This window comes from Trachurus trachurus (assembly GCF_905171665.1).
Source record: "Trachurus trachurus genome assembly, chromosome: 21".
In the NCBI taxonomy this organism is placed as follows: domain Eukaryota; kingdom Metazoa; phylum Chordata; class Actinopteri; order Carangiformes; family Carangidae; genus Trachurus; species Trachurus trachurus.
In genome coordinates, this window is record NC_139899.1 from 30993744 (window position 1) to 31010039 (window position 16296).

General features: G+C 40.5%; 1 protein-coding gene across 1 annotated transcript; it reads right to left on the bottom strand.

The window, feature by feature from the left end:
- Positions 1–3563: 3563 nt before the first annotated feature.
- Positions 3564–11463, bottom strand: rab5b (RAB5B, member RAS oncogene family; the record flags this gene model as incomplete). Its single annotated transcript, XM_083997069.1, has 5 exons — positions 3564–4137; positions 6785–6878; positions 8605–8727; positions 9625–9776; positions 11298–11463. The coding sequence occupies 5 exons, from the start codon at positions 11461–11463 to the stop codon at positions 4022–4024; spliced, it is 651 nt and encodes a 216-aa protein (XP_083853195.1). The 3' UTR covers positions 3564–4021.
- Positions 11464–16296: the final 4833 nt, after the last annotated feature.

Here is a 16296-nt window from a genome sequence, read left to right on the forward strand (position 1 = left end):
ACTCAAAATCTTTCCAAGGATATTTGTCTTGTTTCTTGTCAAAATGTCTCATTTCTAGTCAAAACTAATCTCTTTCCACTTAAAATAATCACCTAAAAATTAACTTGTTTTTAGATCATTTTCACTTGTTTCAAACTAATTTTCACTTGAAATAAGTAGAAAAATCTGCCAGTGAAAAGAAGTTTTTTTGTGCTCGTAATAAGAAAGAAAAACTTGCTTCACTATCAGATTTTTCTACTTATTTCAAGTGAAAATCTGCTCGAAAGAAGTAAAAAGTGTCTAAAAACAAGCTGCTTTTTAATGTGATGAGTCTTATTTTAAGTATAACGAGATTTGTTTTGACTAGAAATGACATTTTGACTAGAAATAAGACAAATATTCTTGGTAAGATTTTGAGTTTTTTGCAGTGAAAGTCCAGAAATTAGGGTCTGGAAAAAGTATGGAATTTGGAAATTTAAAATGTGTAGGAACCCTGCTTCTTTTTCTGTGGGCTTTTTTTTTTTTAAGTGGTTAAAACATGTTTTAACGGACGACATCATCCACAGCTTCAAATGCTCGGCTTCTACTTCAGGTAATAGGTTACGCACCTCATACAGTTCACTAAACAACCTGATCTAACGTGTGGTGAATGATGAAAATAAAAATAGAACAAAGATTTTTTTTTTTTTTTTTCCTGAACACCAATATTTGTTTTTAAATCAATCAAGATTTATAACATTGATCAGAAGAATCCCTTTAGAACGACGATCCACTCCAGGTTCACAGGTCGTGTGCTCTGCTTAAAGTCGACATCATCCACTTTTCATTAAAATCAAGACAGTAAATATATAACAACATAGTACAGTGTATTCAACAAGATCTCTCTACATCCATACAACAGCACAGCCTAACGACATGGGGGGCAGCGAGGGGGGCAGAGGGGGGGTGAGCAGGGTTATTATCATTATTATTATTGGTTCGTCATGGTTACATACAAGCGGATGATGTCAGAGGTGGTTGTTCGTTTCTGCACGCTGCCTATACAAAGCACAGCACACACAAAGTTAGAGAGAATAAGCCCCAAACATGAGTCACACAGAAAGAAAAACTGGGAAATAGGCACTTCTGTTTTTTGTTTTTTTTGTTTTTTCTTCCTTCCTTTCATCAAATTCATTTCATTCTTTCCTCATTTTCTTTCAAAACCAAACACACACACACACAACTCTTTGTTTTTAAGAGCATCAGATTTTCTTCTCAGCCTCGGGACAAAGGGACACACGACAGACAGGTGGACACTCTGGTATCTTCTGGTATCCCCTCAGTGTTTTATTTATTTATCTGGGCCGTCACTCACTGTAGTAGCTAATAATAATAATAATAATAAATGAAAATATTAAGATTAGGTGCTCTGCTCAGTATGTTATTTGATGCATCATTATTCTACTTTCTTTGGGTTTTTAAGGGGGATGCTTTCTCTGCTACACACATGCAATTAGTTTACAGCTAACTGGTTCCTGCTCATACATACATAAGCAATATTTAATTAAAAGTCCTGTGGCTTCATAATAACACTTCATACTCTCTCTATAATCTCTATAATTCATGTTGTTGCTACAGCCTGCGACGCTATAACCATGTTTCCTCATTAGCAACTTAAAGATAGAGATAGAGAAAGCCACTGGGATCAAACCTCTGATGCAAAGAAGAGCCGAAGAGTCCAAACAAAAAAAACGTTAAATCACAACCTTTTTTTTTTTCTTTTTTTTCTTTTTGTTAAGTTTAATAATCGGAGTGAGTGGGGGACGAGTGTCACTACGACCAGCAGCCGCCATGATGATGACGATGATGATAATAAAACACTGGATAATAAATACGCACAAACCGACTTATTATGATGCACTGCAAAAACTCAAATATCTTACCAAGAATATTTGTCTTATTTCTAGTCAAAACAAATCTCATTCTACTTAAAATAAGACTCATCACATTAAAAAGTAGCTTGTTTTTAGATAATCTTTTACTTCTTTCAATCAGATTTTCACTTGAAATCATCTAATAGCGGGGCAAGTTTTCCTTTCTTATTACTTATTATCTTAGTATTGGCAGATTTTTCTACTTATTTCAAGTGAAAATGTGTTTGAAACAAGTGAAAATGATCTAAAAACAAGTTAATTTTTAGGCTTTGAGCCTTATTTAAGTGGAAAGAGATTAGTTTTGACTAGAAATTAGACATTTTGACAAGAAATGAGACAAATGTTCTTGAAAATATTGAGTTTTTGCATGAGCTGAGGATCTGAAGAGATGTTGGGTCAGGCAGGACAGGACAGGAGGGGTCAGGGGTCATTCCAGGGCTACGACAGGTGGCGTTATTATTCACAGCAGGATTTGATCGATTGGAGACGAAGACGAGGAGGAGACGAGGAGGAGGCAAGCAGGCGCAAACTCTGACGAGGAGGAGGAGGAGAAGACGAAGAAAGCAGCCACAGCCGGACTGGCCTCTTTATGTGAAACCTTGTGTTTTTCCTTTTTTTTTTTTAATCTCCCCCTTCGCTCTGTTCCCGTCTCAGTCGCTCTTGTGCTGCTGCTGCTGCTCAGTTTGTGCGTCGTTTGTTACACAATCAACCGGGGCTGTGACTGACTGACTGACTGACTGACTGAATGAAAAAACGCTGCAAGGCAAAGTGAAAACGAAAGAAAGAAAATTCACAATTTAGTGCTAAATACTACAACAGGCCGCCGTCCGTCGCTCCTCTCTTCTTCACTGACATAGTTCAGTAGTTTTAAGCCAAAAAAGGGGTCAACGTTGAACAAATTGTAACAGCAGCAAACTCAACTGATTTTGTATCCTCAACATGTCCTGAATGAGGTAAAAAAAAAAGCCCAGAAGAATCCCATTAGGGGAAAGTTTCAAAAAAAGACCCAAATATATCCCATTCATACGCCTATTCATTATTTTTCTCACGTGAATAGGGTAAAATTTTTAACCTTTAGATATCTCCATGAAAATTACCGAGTTGATTACTTACATTAAGACAAACAAAAAATGTATTACAAGTTTTTTGGAAATTCTTTGTTAACATGAGCAAATTTGCATAGATTTGCATAAATTCCACCGTTTTGACGGCACATGTAAAGGTGCTGTGGTGGTACCAGCATGAAAATTGGAATGAGTTGACTCCATCGGTCAACCGACAAGAAACCACTTTAAATTTCAAGATGACTGCAATTTTTCAAGAATCCGTCGCTGTGGGAAGCGCTCGTTTTACATGGTAGCCTATAAGCTAACCCTAGCTCATTAAAGCTACAGTTGGTAAGCTGACGTGAAAGTGAAAGTAAACTCCGTGACTGGGTCTGAAATTTCAAGACATTACACAGGTCCCTTTATGAACCTCTGGACTCAACTCATTCCAATTTTCATGCCGGTACCACCACAGCACCTTTATGTGCTGTCAAAACGGTGGAATTTATGCAAATTTGATCATGTTAACAAAGAATTTCAAAAAACTTGTAATACATTTTTTTGTTTTTCTTAATGTAAGTAATCAACTCAGTAATTTTCATGGAGATATCTAAAGGTAAAAATTTTTTCCCTATTCACATGAGAAAAATAATGAATAGGCGAATGAATGGGATATATTTGGGTCTTTTTCTAAACTTTCCCCTAATGGGATTCTTCTGGGTTTTTTTTCCCTCACTCAGTCAGGACATGTTGAGGATACAAAATCAGTTGAGTTTGCTTCTGTTGCAATTTGTTCAACCTTTTCTCATAATAAAATGACTGGACTAACACTGAACTTCCTCCAGATGCAGAAATCCTCTGCTTCATCTTCTCTGTTTTTCCTCTTCATTCTCTCCTTCCTTCTTGATTTTTCGGACCAGAGGATGAACGGAGGATGTAGGTCGGTCAGTCGTTGGTTGTTTGTTCGGTTGGAGGACACGGAGGATGGTCGACGGGCTGCGTTGGTGGTGTTGGTGGTGTTGTGGTGTTGTTGTGGATGGTGGGACACTGGTGGGAGTTTAGGGGGGAGTGGGAGTGGAGGTCTTAGTTCCCGCCGCAGCAGGCTCGGGTGGAGTGGGCGTCCGGGTCCTGCAGGTTGACGCCCCGATGTCGCGCTGCGTGTGTCGGGTTCTGGGTGTCTGTTTTTGGCATCTTTTTTGCTGCGGTAACAAGAAAAAGGGAAATAATTAAAGGGATAGTTTGAGATTTTGGAAAATTGGCCCATTGCTATAATCCCCTATAGTCATATCAGTAGGTTCGTTACCTTTAATTGTCGGTGCAAGCTGTTTTTAGAACGGCGGAGCAGAGCCGCAAACTCATGGGATTTCTTGGTTTCCCTCATCAAACTCATCAAATACACAATCCAACAACTCCACAACGCTCTGGTGGACAAGTTGTGACCTGCACATTCACCACGCTATGAGATAATAACACAACGTTACCAGACAGAGTTGTTTTAGAGGGAAATTCATGCAAAACCGCTGATGCGTGTTGCCTTCAGGGACAGTTTTTCATCAACAGTCTCTGTATTTCCCTCTAAAACAACTCTGTGTGGTAACGTTGTGTTATTATCTCATAGCGTGGTGAATGTGCAGCTCACAACTTGTCCACCAGAGCGTTGTGGAGTTGTTGGATTGTGTATTTGATGAGTTTGATGAGGGAAACCAAGAAATCCCATAATGAGCCTCCGTAGCGTAGCTCTGAGCAGCTCACGGCTCTGCTCCGCCGTTCTAAAAACAGCTTGCACCGACAATTAAAGGTAACGAACCTACTGCTATGACTATAGGGATTATGGCAATGGGCCAATTTGCCCAAATGTTGAATTATCCCTTTAAACATATCATTCTTTACTTTAACAATGAAGTATTTCTATCTCTATGTTACATAAATATCTAATTATTTCTAATGTAAATGTCTTGATATTGTAAAGAAATCATTATATACATGTATCCACATAAAGGCAGACAGGGAATATTTAAAATGTCATTATATAATTGAATTATTTCCGAAAACAAAACACTGAAGTGTGAAAATCAGTATCTGATTGTGAACAGCAGAAGCTGCACTTAATTAAATGACTTCTATCATTAAGAATGACCGTATGTGACTCAATAATAAACAGATGTGGTTCATATCATCTTTGAGGCATCTATTATTATATAAATATCTAACTATATTTTGGATAAATGTATTGATACTGTTAGGAAGTCATTCTGTTCTCCACATTACGGCCGACAATGAAGAATCTAAATCTGCTCATCTGACAGAATTATATAAGAAGACGAGACATTTAAGTGTGAAAATCAATGCGAGCAGCTGCGTCGTCGTCGGGCGCCTCGTGACCCGTCATGTGTCTGAGCGACGGCCTGAAGCCTCCTCATGACGGACGGACAGCAGTCACACAGCGTCAGACTGAACACACAATGACTCGACAACAATGAGCCACAGTGAACCGAGCTTCAGCTTCAGCCTCGAGTACGTTATGATGCACAAAATTAAAATATCCGACGGTTCAGACTCGTGTCACAAAGAATAATAGAACATTGTTTAGATCCACATGTATAGTCATGGATACAGGAACCAGACTTTTATTCTGAAGTGAAGGAATTCATCAGAAAATATACATTTTAAAGGGATAGTTCAACATTTTGGCAAATTCTCCTCTCACCATAATGCCTATAGTCATAGCAGTAGGTGGTAACGCTTTATGATAAGTACACACTATTAATCATTAGTTAAAGCAGAAGTAAGTGATCCGGTCGTTTTGGCTAATGCTGCGTTCCAGGCAGGCTTTTGAAACCGTAAATTACAGCTTCAAGTCACAACTTACGACTTTGTAGCGTTCCAGGCAACCCACTCGTGTTTTTCCGACCTGTTTTACCGGTGAAAGTCACTATAACGGCCACTCGTAACTTCTGACCCGTGAACTCGTACCAGATCGAACTGGTACCACTTCACAGGTCGGAAAAACACGAGTTACGGGTTGCCTTGAACGCACCATAACGTCTTGTCAGCCGACGGAGTTAGCAGCCCCCGCCCTCGTCATGGATCTATTGGTCCTCGTCCCTATGTCACCACATTCACGCGCATCCCTTGGCTGCACACACAGCCCTTCATGCCGTTCTCTCTCCTCATTGGATAAAACTTGTAGGATACAAGGAAAGTTTTCTCCTGGGCTCAGAGCAGAGCAGAGTGACTGACAGACCCGTGTTTCAGACCAAACACTCTATGTAAGTGATTGCTGTCGGAAGATAGAACTATTTAAGACTTATATTAACACAAAAATATCGCTTACTTCTGCTTTAAGCATTAATAAATACTGAATTCTTCATTTATAGTGTGTAGTTTATAAATACAGTTAGTGCTTATCAATGATGAGTAAAACATTTTTAACTGTGTTTATAAACTACATACTAATATTCATGTGTTATAAATGATGAATTCAGTATTAAATGCTTAACTAATGCTTAATAGTGTGAACTTATTATATATAAAGCGTTAACAAGTAGGTTCATTACCTTTAATTATCGGTGCATGTTGTGCACCGACAATTAAAGGTAATGAACCTACTGCTATGATGACTATATATAGGGATTATGGTGAACTATCCCTTTAAAGAACATGTCCGTCTCTCTTTAGCCAAAACTCCTCATATCTCACGTGTGAATTCTTGGATTGAATCAGAAATATATACAATTCTGTTTCTCAACGAGCTGTTTGTTGTGTGTCGATCCTAATCTGACTCTCTCCTTCAAAATAAAAGCCTGCAGGGCGTTTCCTTCCTGTTGTCTAGTGGCGATGACTCACCAATGGCCAGGAAGAGCTCGTTGACGTTCATGGCCGTCTTAGCGGAGGTCTCCATGAACAGCAGGCCGGTGTCTTCAGCGTACGTCTGGGCTTCCTGCACACACACACACACACACACACACACACACACACACACACACACACACACACACACACACACACACACACACAACCACACATGAAACGTTTCTGATGTGCTGATAAAACTCTCAGTTCCCACAGTGCAGCAGATAAAGGCTCATGTTGTTCACCGATGACACTTGAACGCACCATCGTCAGGCGACTCATGAGGACGTTCTCTCCGGGTTTTAAAGGGATAATTCAACATTTTGGCAAATTGGCCCATTGCCATAATCCCTATAGTCATAGCAGTAGGTTTGTTACCTTTAATTGTCAGTGCAAGCTGTTTTTAGAACGGTGGAGCAGAGAGGCGAGCTGCTCAGAGCTACGCTACGGAGGCTCATTATGGGATTTCTTGGTTTCCCTTCATCAAACTCATCAAATACACAATCCAACAACTCCACAACGCTCTGGTGGACAAGTTGTGACCTGCACATTCACCACGCTATGAGATAATAACACAACGTTACCACACAGAGTTGTTTTAGAGGGAAATGCAGAGACTGTTTGATGAAAAACTGTCCCTGAAGGCAACGTGCATCAGTGGTTTTACATGAATTTCCCTCTAAAACAACTCTGTGTGGTAACGTTGTGTTATTATCTCATAGCGTGGTGAATGTGCAGGTCACAACTTGTCCACCAGAGCGTTGTGGAGTTGTTGGATTGTGTATTTGATGAGTTTGATGAGGGAAACCAAGAAATCCCATAATGAGCCTCCGTAGCGTAGCTCTGAGCAGCTCACGGCTCTGCTCCGCCGTTCTAAAAATAGCTTGCACCGACAATTAAAGGTAACGAACCTACTGCTATGACTATAGGGATTATGGCAATGGGCCAGTTTGCCAAAATGTTGAACTATCCCTTTAAATTCAAAAAAAGATAATAAAAAAAAACGTATTTGATGTGTTGAAGCACGAGTCTGATCTCAGCTGTGTTAATCAGCTCCATCTGCTGCTCACTGCTCCGACCAGACCCGCACATGACTGTGGTTACCCATAGCAACCACAGTCCCCATAATAATACTAATAATGAACTGGGTCAATCGTATCAAACTGTTGTTCCCCGTCTCCAGATCATAACGCCGTCATTTACTGACACACACACACAGGATTACACTATCTTCCTCTTTTAAACTGATGAGGTCATCACCTGAACCACATCTGGTTTTATAGGAAGATTATAAAATAAAACCACAGCTGGGATCAAACATTAAACATTATCCCACAAAAACTGATTTATAAACTGAGTTAAAATATTCCTGTTGTGTTGTTTAGGAGTGAATATGAACATGTTTTCTTTGCATTATTATTATTATTCAAGGTCTGAAAAGACTTGAGATTTTCTGTTATTTTGACCAGAGCAAATAAAAGCTTAATAGTAGTAATAATAGTCTTTTATTACAGTTTTGGGAGAAATGTTGTCAGTAGTTAATAGTTAATATATAATAGTTAATATGTTCATTTTACTCAAACACAGTAAAAACCAGAGAAACTCATTTTTTCCTGCAGCTGTATAATATAATAATGGGGAAAGAAATTCACCTTCTCACCTTAATTAACAAACGGATCAATTAACTGAGATACAGACAGTCTGCTTTTAAGGATCTAACAGGTTAATAACTTTGCTCTAACTGCATCATCTCTTTAAAAGATGCTCTGTTGCCTCCCTGCAGAGGTGAGTTAATGATGACATCATCACGTTACCTCATACTCCACTAGTCTCTTCTCGGCCAGGTCGGCCTTGTTCCCGGCCAGAGCGATGACGATGTTGGGACTGGCCTGTCGCTGCAGCTCCTTCACCCAGGCCTTGGCCCGCTCAAAGGTCTCCTACACACACACACACACACACACACACACACACAGACACACACACACACACACACACACACACACACACGTTAACACCAGGCGGAGGCGACAGAGGTCACGGCTGCTGTGTGTGAACAATACACACGATACAGTGACGGCACAAGCTGATATTCATATTAATGTCAGATTATTAGTTGTGTGAAATGATCACCAATCTTTTATTTATGTTTTATTTAGGTATTATTATTTATTTATTTCTGTTTGCTTTTTAAATTTTACATAGGTAAATATTCTCTTTTTCTTATTTTTATATACTTCCCTCCACCCCCCACTATATATATATATATATATATATATATATACACAGTATAAGTTACTTTATTTATAGTCAGTTGCCAAAGTACAGAGGCTCATGGGATTTCTTGGTTTCCCTCATCAAACTCATCAAATACACAATCCAACAACTCCACAACGCTCTGGTGGACAAGTTGTGACCTGCACATTCACCACGCTATGAGATAATAACACAACGTTACAGAGACTGTTGATGAAAAACTGTCCCTGAAGGCAACGCGCATCAGTGGTTTTGCATGAATTTCCCTCTAAAACAACTCTGTGTGGTAACGTTGTGTTATTATCTCATAGCGTGGTGAATGTGCAGCTCACAACTTGTCCACCAGAGCGTTGTGGAGTTGTTGGATTGTGTCTTTGATGAGTTTGATGAGGGAAACCAAGAAATCCCATAATGAGCCTCCGTAGCGTAGCTCTGAGCAACTCACGGCTCTGCTCCGCCGTTCTAAAAACACATTGCACCGACAATTAAAGGTAACAAACCTACTGCTATGACTATAGGGATTATGGCAATGGGCCAATTTGACAAAATGTTGAAGAAACATTGTGTGTCTGGTCTCGTACCGGCTTGGTGATGTCGAAGACCACGATGGCGGCCTGAGCTCCTCTGTAGTACATGGGCGCCAGACTGTGGTAGCGCTCCTGACCCGCCGTGTCCCAGATCTCAAACTTCACCGTGGTGTCGTCCAGACACACGGACTGGGCCAGGAAGGCAGCTGCACACACACACACACACACACACACACACACACACACACACACACACACACACACACACACACACACACTGCGTTATCAACACTGAACACAATCGACTACGGTAATACATTTATAATAATCATGTATTATAGATTCAGATGAATTAGCTCCTTCACCAGCTGCAACATTAACTCATTAATCTTCAACTAATTATCACTCAGTATTGATGAATCTGTCAGCTCCCTACTCTATTAATCAATTAGTTCATAATAATAAACGACGTTCACTTCACTGTCTGTGGGACAAAACTATCCTGACTAAGCAGCTGAAACCATCGTAGATATTCACATAGCGGATATCTGCAACTGAACTGTAGATATCTGTGATGACAAACCCCAAACACATGAATGGCAAAAGTGACGTCATTTGTCCAATAGGAAGAACGTAGTTGCAGATATCAGATTCTTTTTGACGAGGCAAAACTGAATTACAGATACCTGCAATACACATCCAGTCTGGCTTTTAAAGGGATACGCCAACATTTTTTTTTTTCGTGTCTTGCCTCCCTCCCGAGTCCATGACCAGCAGATAGACACCATCCTTTCCACTGTGCGTGCAGTAACAAGGGAGATAGAGCCGTATCGCCAGTAATTAGCTTAGCTCAAACACTGGAAGTGTATGGGTAGTGTTAGCCTGCCTCCACCTAAAGTCATCAGAGAAACTCTTCAGCAACTCTAAACGGAAACCGGCGGGCCGATCTTCGTCTCAGAGCTGACAAAACTCTCCGGTAAGGCATCTTGAGCGGTCAAATGCCGGTAACGGGACGAGATCGGTCAAAACGGAGGGTTCAAGCAAAGACGGTTTATTTTGGTTCAAGCTAGCTACATCAGGGTAGGTTAGCTTCCTATTTCAAAGTAAAAGCACAAATTCTATCGTCATGGTTTTCTGTATATAAAGGGAAACGGGTGTTTTATTTTGTGAAAGTAACCGAAGTGCGTTGGTCACAACGGCTAGCTTGAGTAGCGCCAAATTCGTCCCAACAAAACTGTAAACAGCTGGTATTTAGACAAATTAACGACACACTGCTGATCTAAACGGCTACTTTCTCACCTAAACATGTTTGAAATGTGGATAAAGTGATATATTTACAGAGTTTAGAGATAAAATGAAATCAGCTTCTGACTGCTGGTTTCAGCTCAGGTAGGAGGCAGGCTAACACTACCTATACACTTCCAGTAGATTAAATATGTTCATTTTGTCTTCTCAAGTATATTAGTTATATTTTTCTTGTGTTCAGACAATTGAAATCAAGAGTGATGTTACCTGCTTGACAGTTTCATATAGACTTCCAGTGTTTGAGCTAAGCTAATTACGGGCGATACGGCTCTATCTCCATGGTTACTGCACGCACAGTTGAAAGGTGTCTATCTGCTGGTCATGGACTCGGGAGTGAGGCAAGACACGGAAAAAAAAATGTTGGCTTATGGTTTCCTATAGCAACCATCCATCCATCCATCCTCCCTCGTCTCTCCTCTCACCTCCGATAGTCGTCTCCTGGAACTCGTCGAACTGTCCCTTGACGAAGCGCAGCACCAGGCTGGACTTGCCCACGGCCATGTCGCCCAGCAGAACCAGTTTGAACTGGCAGATCTTGGTCTGGGGCAGCGTGCCGTTGGTGCGGCCGCCGCTCCCTCTGGAGCTCATACCGGCGGCTGTGGGGGGGTGAGGGGGCTGGGGGGGGGCTGGGCCTCCTCCTCCTCCTCCGGGGGGCGGGGGGGGGAAGTCAGTCAGTCAGTCACAGAGTCGTCCAACGCAGTCGAGCCTCGCTGACCACGTCTTCACCTTCTCCGTGGTTTTATCTGCACAGGGAGGAAGTGAGAGACGACATCATTCACAGCTAGTGACGTCACGTTAATAGATTTTTTGGTACGATTATTGTCAGAGAAATAATCACGGTATCACGATTATCATGATTATTATGCATTAATTAATTTCACAACATATGAATGTGTAAAATCAAATACAGTCAAAATATAATTACATTACTAAATTTTACACAAATATTTTAAAGCAGAAGTAAGCGATCCGGTCGTTTTGGCTAATGCTGCGTTCCAGGCAGGCTTTTGAAACCGTAAATTACAGCTTCAAGTCACAACTTACGACTTTGTAGCGTTCCAGGCAACCCACTCGTGTTTTTCCGACCTGTTTTACCTGTGAAAGTCACTATAACGGCCACTCGTAACTTCTGACCCGTGAACTCGTACCAGATCGAACTGGTACGACTTCACAGGTCGGAAAAACACGAGTTACGGGCTGCCTTGAACGCACCATAACGTCTTGTCAGCAGATGGAGTTAGCAGCCCCCGCCCTCGTCATGGATCTATTGGTCCTCGTCCCTACGTCACCACATTCAGGCGCATCCCTTGGCTGCACACACAGAGAGGACCGCCCCTTTATGCCGTTCTCTCTCCTCATTGGATAAAACTTGTAGGATACAAGGAAAGTTTTCTCCTGGGCTCAGAGCAGAGCAGAGTGACTGACAGACCCGTGTTTCAGACCAAACACTCTATAGAAGTGATTGCTGTCGGACGATATAACTATTTAAGACTTATATTAACATAAATATTCTGCTTACTTCTGCTTTAATTAATTTCACAACATAAGCCGGTGCATATTCTCATTTGTCCACGTCATAGTGTCTCAAAGGAATTCTAAATCGAAAGCAGCTGGACTTGGTTATTTGTCTAGGAAGACGTTTCACTTCTCATCCAAGAGGCTTCATCAGTTCATTTTCGCATCTGACCAGGCTGAGACTGGTCTCCACACCAGATAGTTGGACCAGTTCATTGGAAAGCGGCGGTATTTAGGAATCTTTACGATTCATTAACTGTGGCGTTTAATACCGAGTAAGTACCAAGTAATGGTGACATCCCGATTCCCTACCTCCAACGCAGTCGGGCCTCGCTGACCACGTCTTCACCTTCTTTACCTTCGTCTTCTTCTTCTTCTCGCCGTGGTTTTATCTGCACAAGGAGGAAGTGAGAGATGACATCATTCACAGCAGACAGCCCCCCCTCCACCCCCCCCCCAGTGGATCCAGTCTGAAGATCAGTCCTGCAGGTTTTTATCTGGACACAACAGTAGTGAGTGACCTGTGGACCGGGGCTAACAGAGATCAAATCAAAACACTCATCTGACGTCACACAGTGGAAATCTATGGCAACAACTACAACAACAATGAACTGTTGGAGTGAATCACAGAAAAATAAACAGAAAACGCACAGTTTGTGTCAGTGAACTCAACACGTTTGACTCTAGGGCCTGGTGGTGGGTAGAATAAAACATCTAAATAAAGCAGAATATCTCACAGACAGAAGAAATTGATTGATTAATCAGTGAAATAATCAATCAAAATGTATCAATAGTGATTAGACTTGTTAGTTACAGCCTGAAAAACAACACAACTTTTAACATTTAACTATAAAAGCGATAGATAGATACAATGAGGAGCGGATCATTACAGAACAAGATTTGTGTTTAGTATTTTGATAAACTCACCGACAGAGCTGCTTCTCTACATCTCTAAAACTAATTACTACTAAGAAATTAACTGATTAATGAGGCCTACTGGTTAGACTTGTTAGTTTAGTTACAGCCAGAAAAACAACACAACGTCCATATAACCATAACAACTATGAGGAGGAGGAGTGGCTCATTATAATACAACATTTGTGTTTAGTATTTATAGGCTACGTCTCAATCTAAAACTATGTCAAGCCTCCATATTGGACAACAACACTGACAATGACGGTTTGTCCCTGAATGCCTCATCGTCTCACACACACACACACACACACACACACACACACACACATAGATCCAGTGTCAGTGGATCCATAACAGCAGGATGATGATGATGATGATGATGATGGTGGTGGTTTGGTGGTGAGTTCACGGACCCCTCCTAACAATGGTTGAATTAATTAATAGGCTACATGCAATTGTGTGTGTGTGTGTGTGTGTGTGTGTGTGTGTGTGTGTGTGTGTGTGTGTGTGTGTGTGTGTGTGTGTGTGTGTGTGTGTGTGTGTGTGCAGCCTGCATGGTGAGCAGTGTGTGATGCTGCGGCTCGGACTGATGTGTGTCTGTCTGAGGATCATCACTGCACCAAAACACCACACACACACACACACACACACACACAGAGAGACACACACACCGTGCAGCAAGGTGCGGACTCGGACTCGGATCAGCTGATCTCTCTCTCCCGTTAACGCACCGTTATCAGATCAGCAACCCTCGTCGTCGTTAACACACACACACACACACACACACACACCGATCGACGACACTGGATCTTTCTCTCTCTCTCTTTTTTTTTTTTGCTAAAGCTCTAAATTTCGACGCTCCGGTCAAACACCTAAACGCCCCTCCTGCCCGGTCGGTCTCGTGCCGTTACCGGGAGGAAACACACACCCTAGTATTTACCGTGTGTGTGTGTGTGTCGGTCGGCGGCTCCGGGGGTCGCAGCAGCCTCTGAAACTGTGTGAGTGTTGACAATCTGACGACCATCAGCTGTGGAGGAAAAACGTTAACACACTTCCTGTTCCTGAGGCGCATGCGCAGAAGCTTCCGCAGCGTCACAGCCGCAGAGTGACGTCAGAGCTGCTGACCGATGGACCGACCTGAGAGCAGACAGGCTGTCACAAATATGTTATCACAAATAAAATCAAAGAAGTATCCCTTAAACTCGTCCATCGTATCTATCCCTCCAATTTATTTATGCAAAGATATAAAAAAGACATTAATGAACTCTTTTCAACATCTTTTCTGGTCATGTCCTCATCTGCAGTCCTTTTGGAAAAATGTAACTACTTTTATCCGTCAACATTTCGACCAAAACTTTGCTTTGGACAATCAAAATGTATTGATTGGTTTCTTTTCAGTCACGGCTTCTCAATTAATTAAACCAATATTATATAATCAATTTGATATTATTTTTTAGCCAAAGCTCATATTCACAACCGCAAATTTACAAATCAAATACTTTGCACTCACCGTTTCAGAAACGAAATCAAACAATACATCAACCTAATTAGTCAATCTGAAAATAAGAAAGCCATCAAGACCATAGCACTATTCTCTCCGTTTCCACGTTTTTGAATAGACCTCTGTTTGCCTAACATATCCTTTGTCTTCTCCTGCCTGTCATGATACTATGTAACTGAACCTGTTGACATTATTCCTTTTTTATTTGTAACCCCCTCATCCTTCATTTCACATTGTAGCCTATGTCTTAACTAATAATTCTTCAATAAAAAAAAAGCCTATCACAGAGGGATAAATAAAAAAAAATTAAAAATAAAGAGCATACTAGCTGTGTTTAGGGTTACACCTGGAAGTTCACTCATTGTTCCTTTCATGAAAGTGTAGAGAACAATACAATATGATAAATAATAAATATATTTTATGATTGGAAAGGAGCAGGAAGAAGAATATAACTCTTATTTATGTCTGACCCTAACTTAAAGGTCCAGTGTGTAATAATTGTCAAGGTTTATTGTTAAAATCTGAATATCCTACCCATTAATATATTTGTACAAGTGTATAATCGCTATAAAATAAAATCTGTTTGGTTTTCGTAGCCTTATAATTCTTCTTTTATATATGTAGATAGATAGATAGATAGATAGATAGATAGATAGATAGATAGATAGATAGATAGATAGATAGATAGATAGATAGATAGATAGATAGATAGATAGATAGATAGACAGACAGACTTTATTGATCCCAAGCTGGGAAATGACAGTGCAGCAGCAGCTTTACACAGACACACAGTGACGATGACAACATATAGTATAAGAATATAAAGAGTAAGAATATAAAGAACAAACTATACATAATAAAATATTAAAATATAAAGAACAAACTATACATAATAAAATAGCAATAAAATAACATGTGATGTATAAAAGGGTCTTGCTTTCGAGAGCCCAACGCCTACACCCTTGATTACCTCAACAAAAAACAAAACAACCCATATAAATTAATAAACTTACAAGACCAAAACAACTCGAAACTTTAACATCCAGTCAAATGTCCAATGTATATTTTCTAATTTGTTTTTTCTTTGTAAATGAAAAATATCTGTACAACCCTTCAAATCGTTCTGTTGAGTTTTACTTGGACAACAGAAGCCTCCTGTGACTCCTGAGCAGGTTTATGGACCCGGAAACATCTCGAGTGTTGTAAGGTCAGGGCAGTTTTCATATTTTGTTTATCTACTTTGAATAGACACTGATGTAGACACACAAAAAGTACAATACAATGATGCAAAATGTCCACAAAATTATAGCCAATATATTGGACAGAGGTGAACAATCTGATCATCAGTATCTAAATACATCTGACCTCATTACTTTTTTAATTTATTTATAATATTGCATTTTTCTTGTGTTTTTTCTTCCTTTCATTGGTGTCTGCTGCTGCAATATTGGGAAACGTCCCCATCATGGGATGAATAAAGTAACATCCTA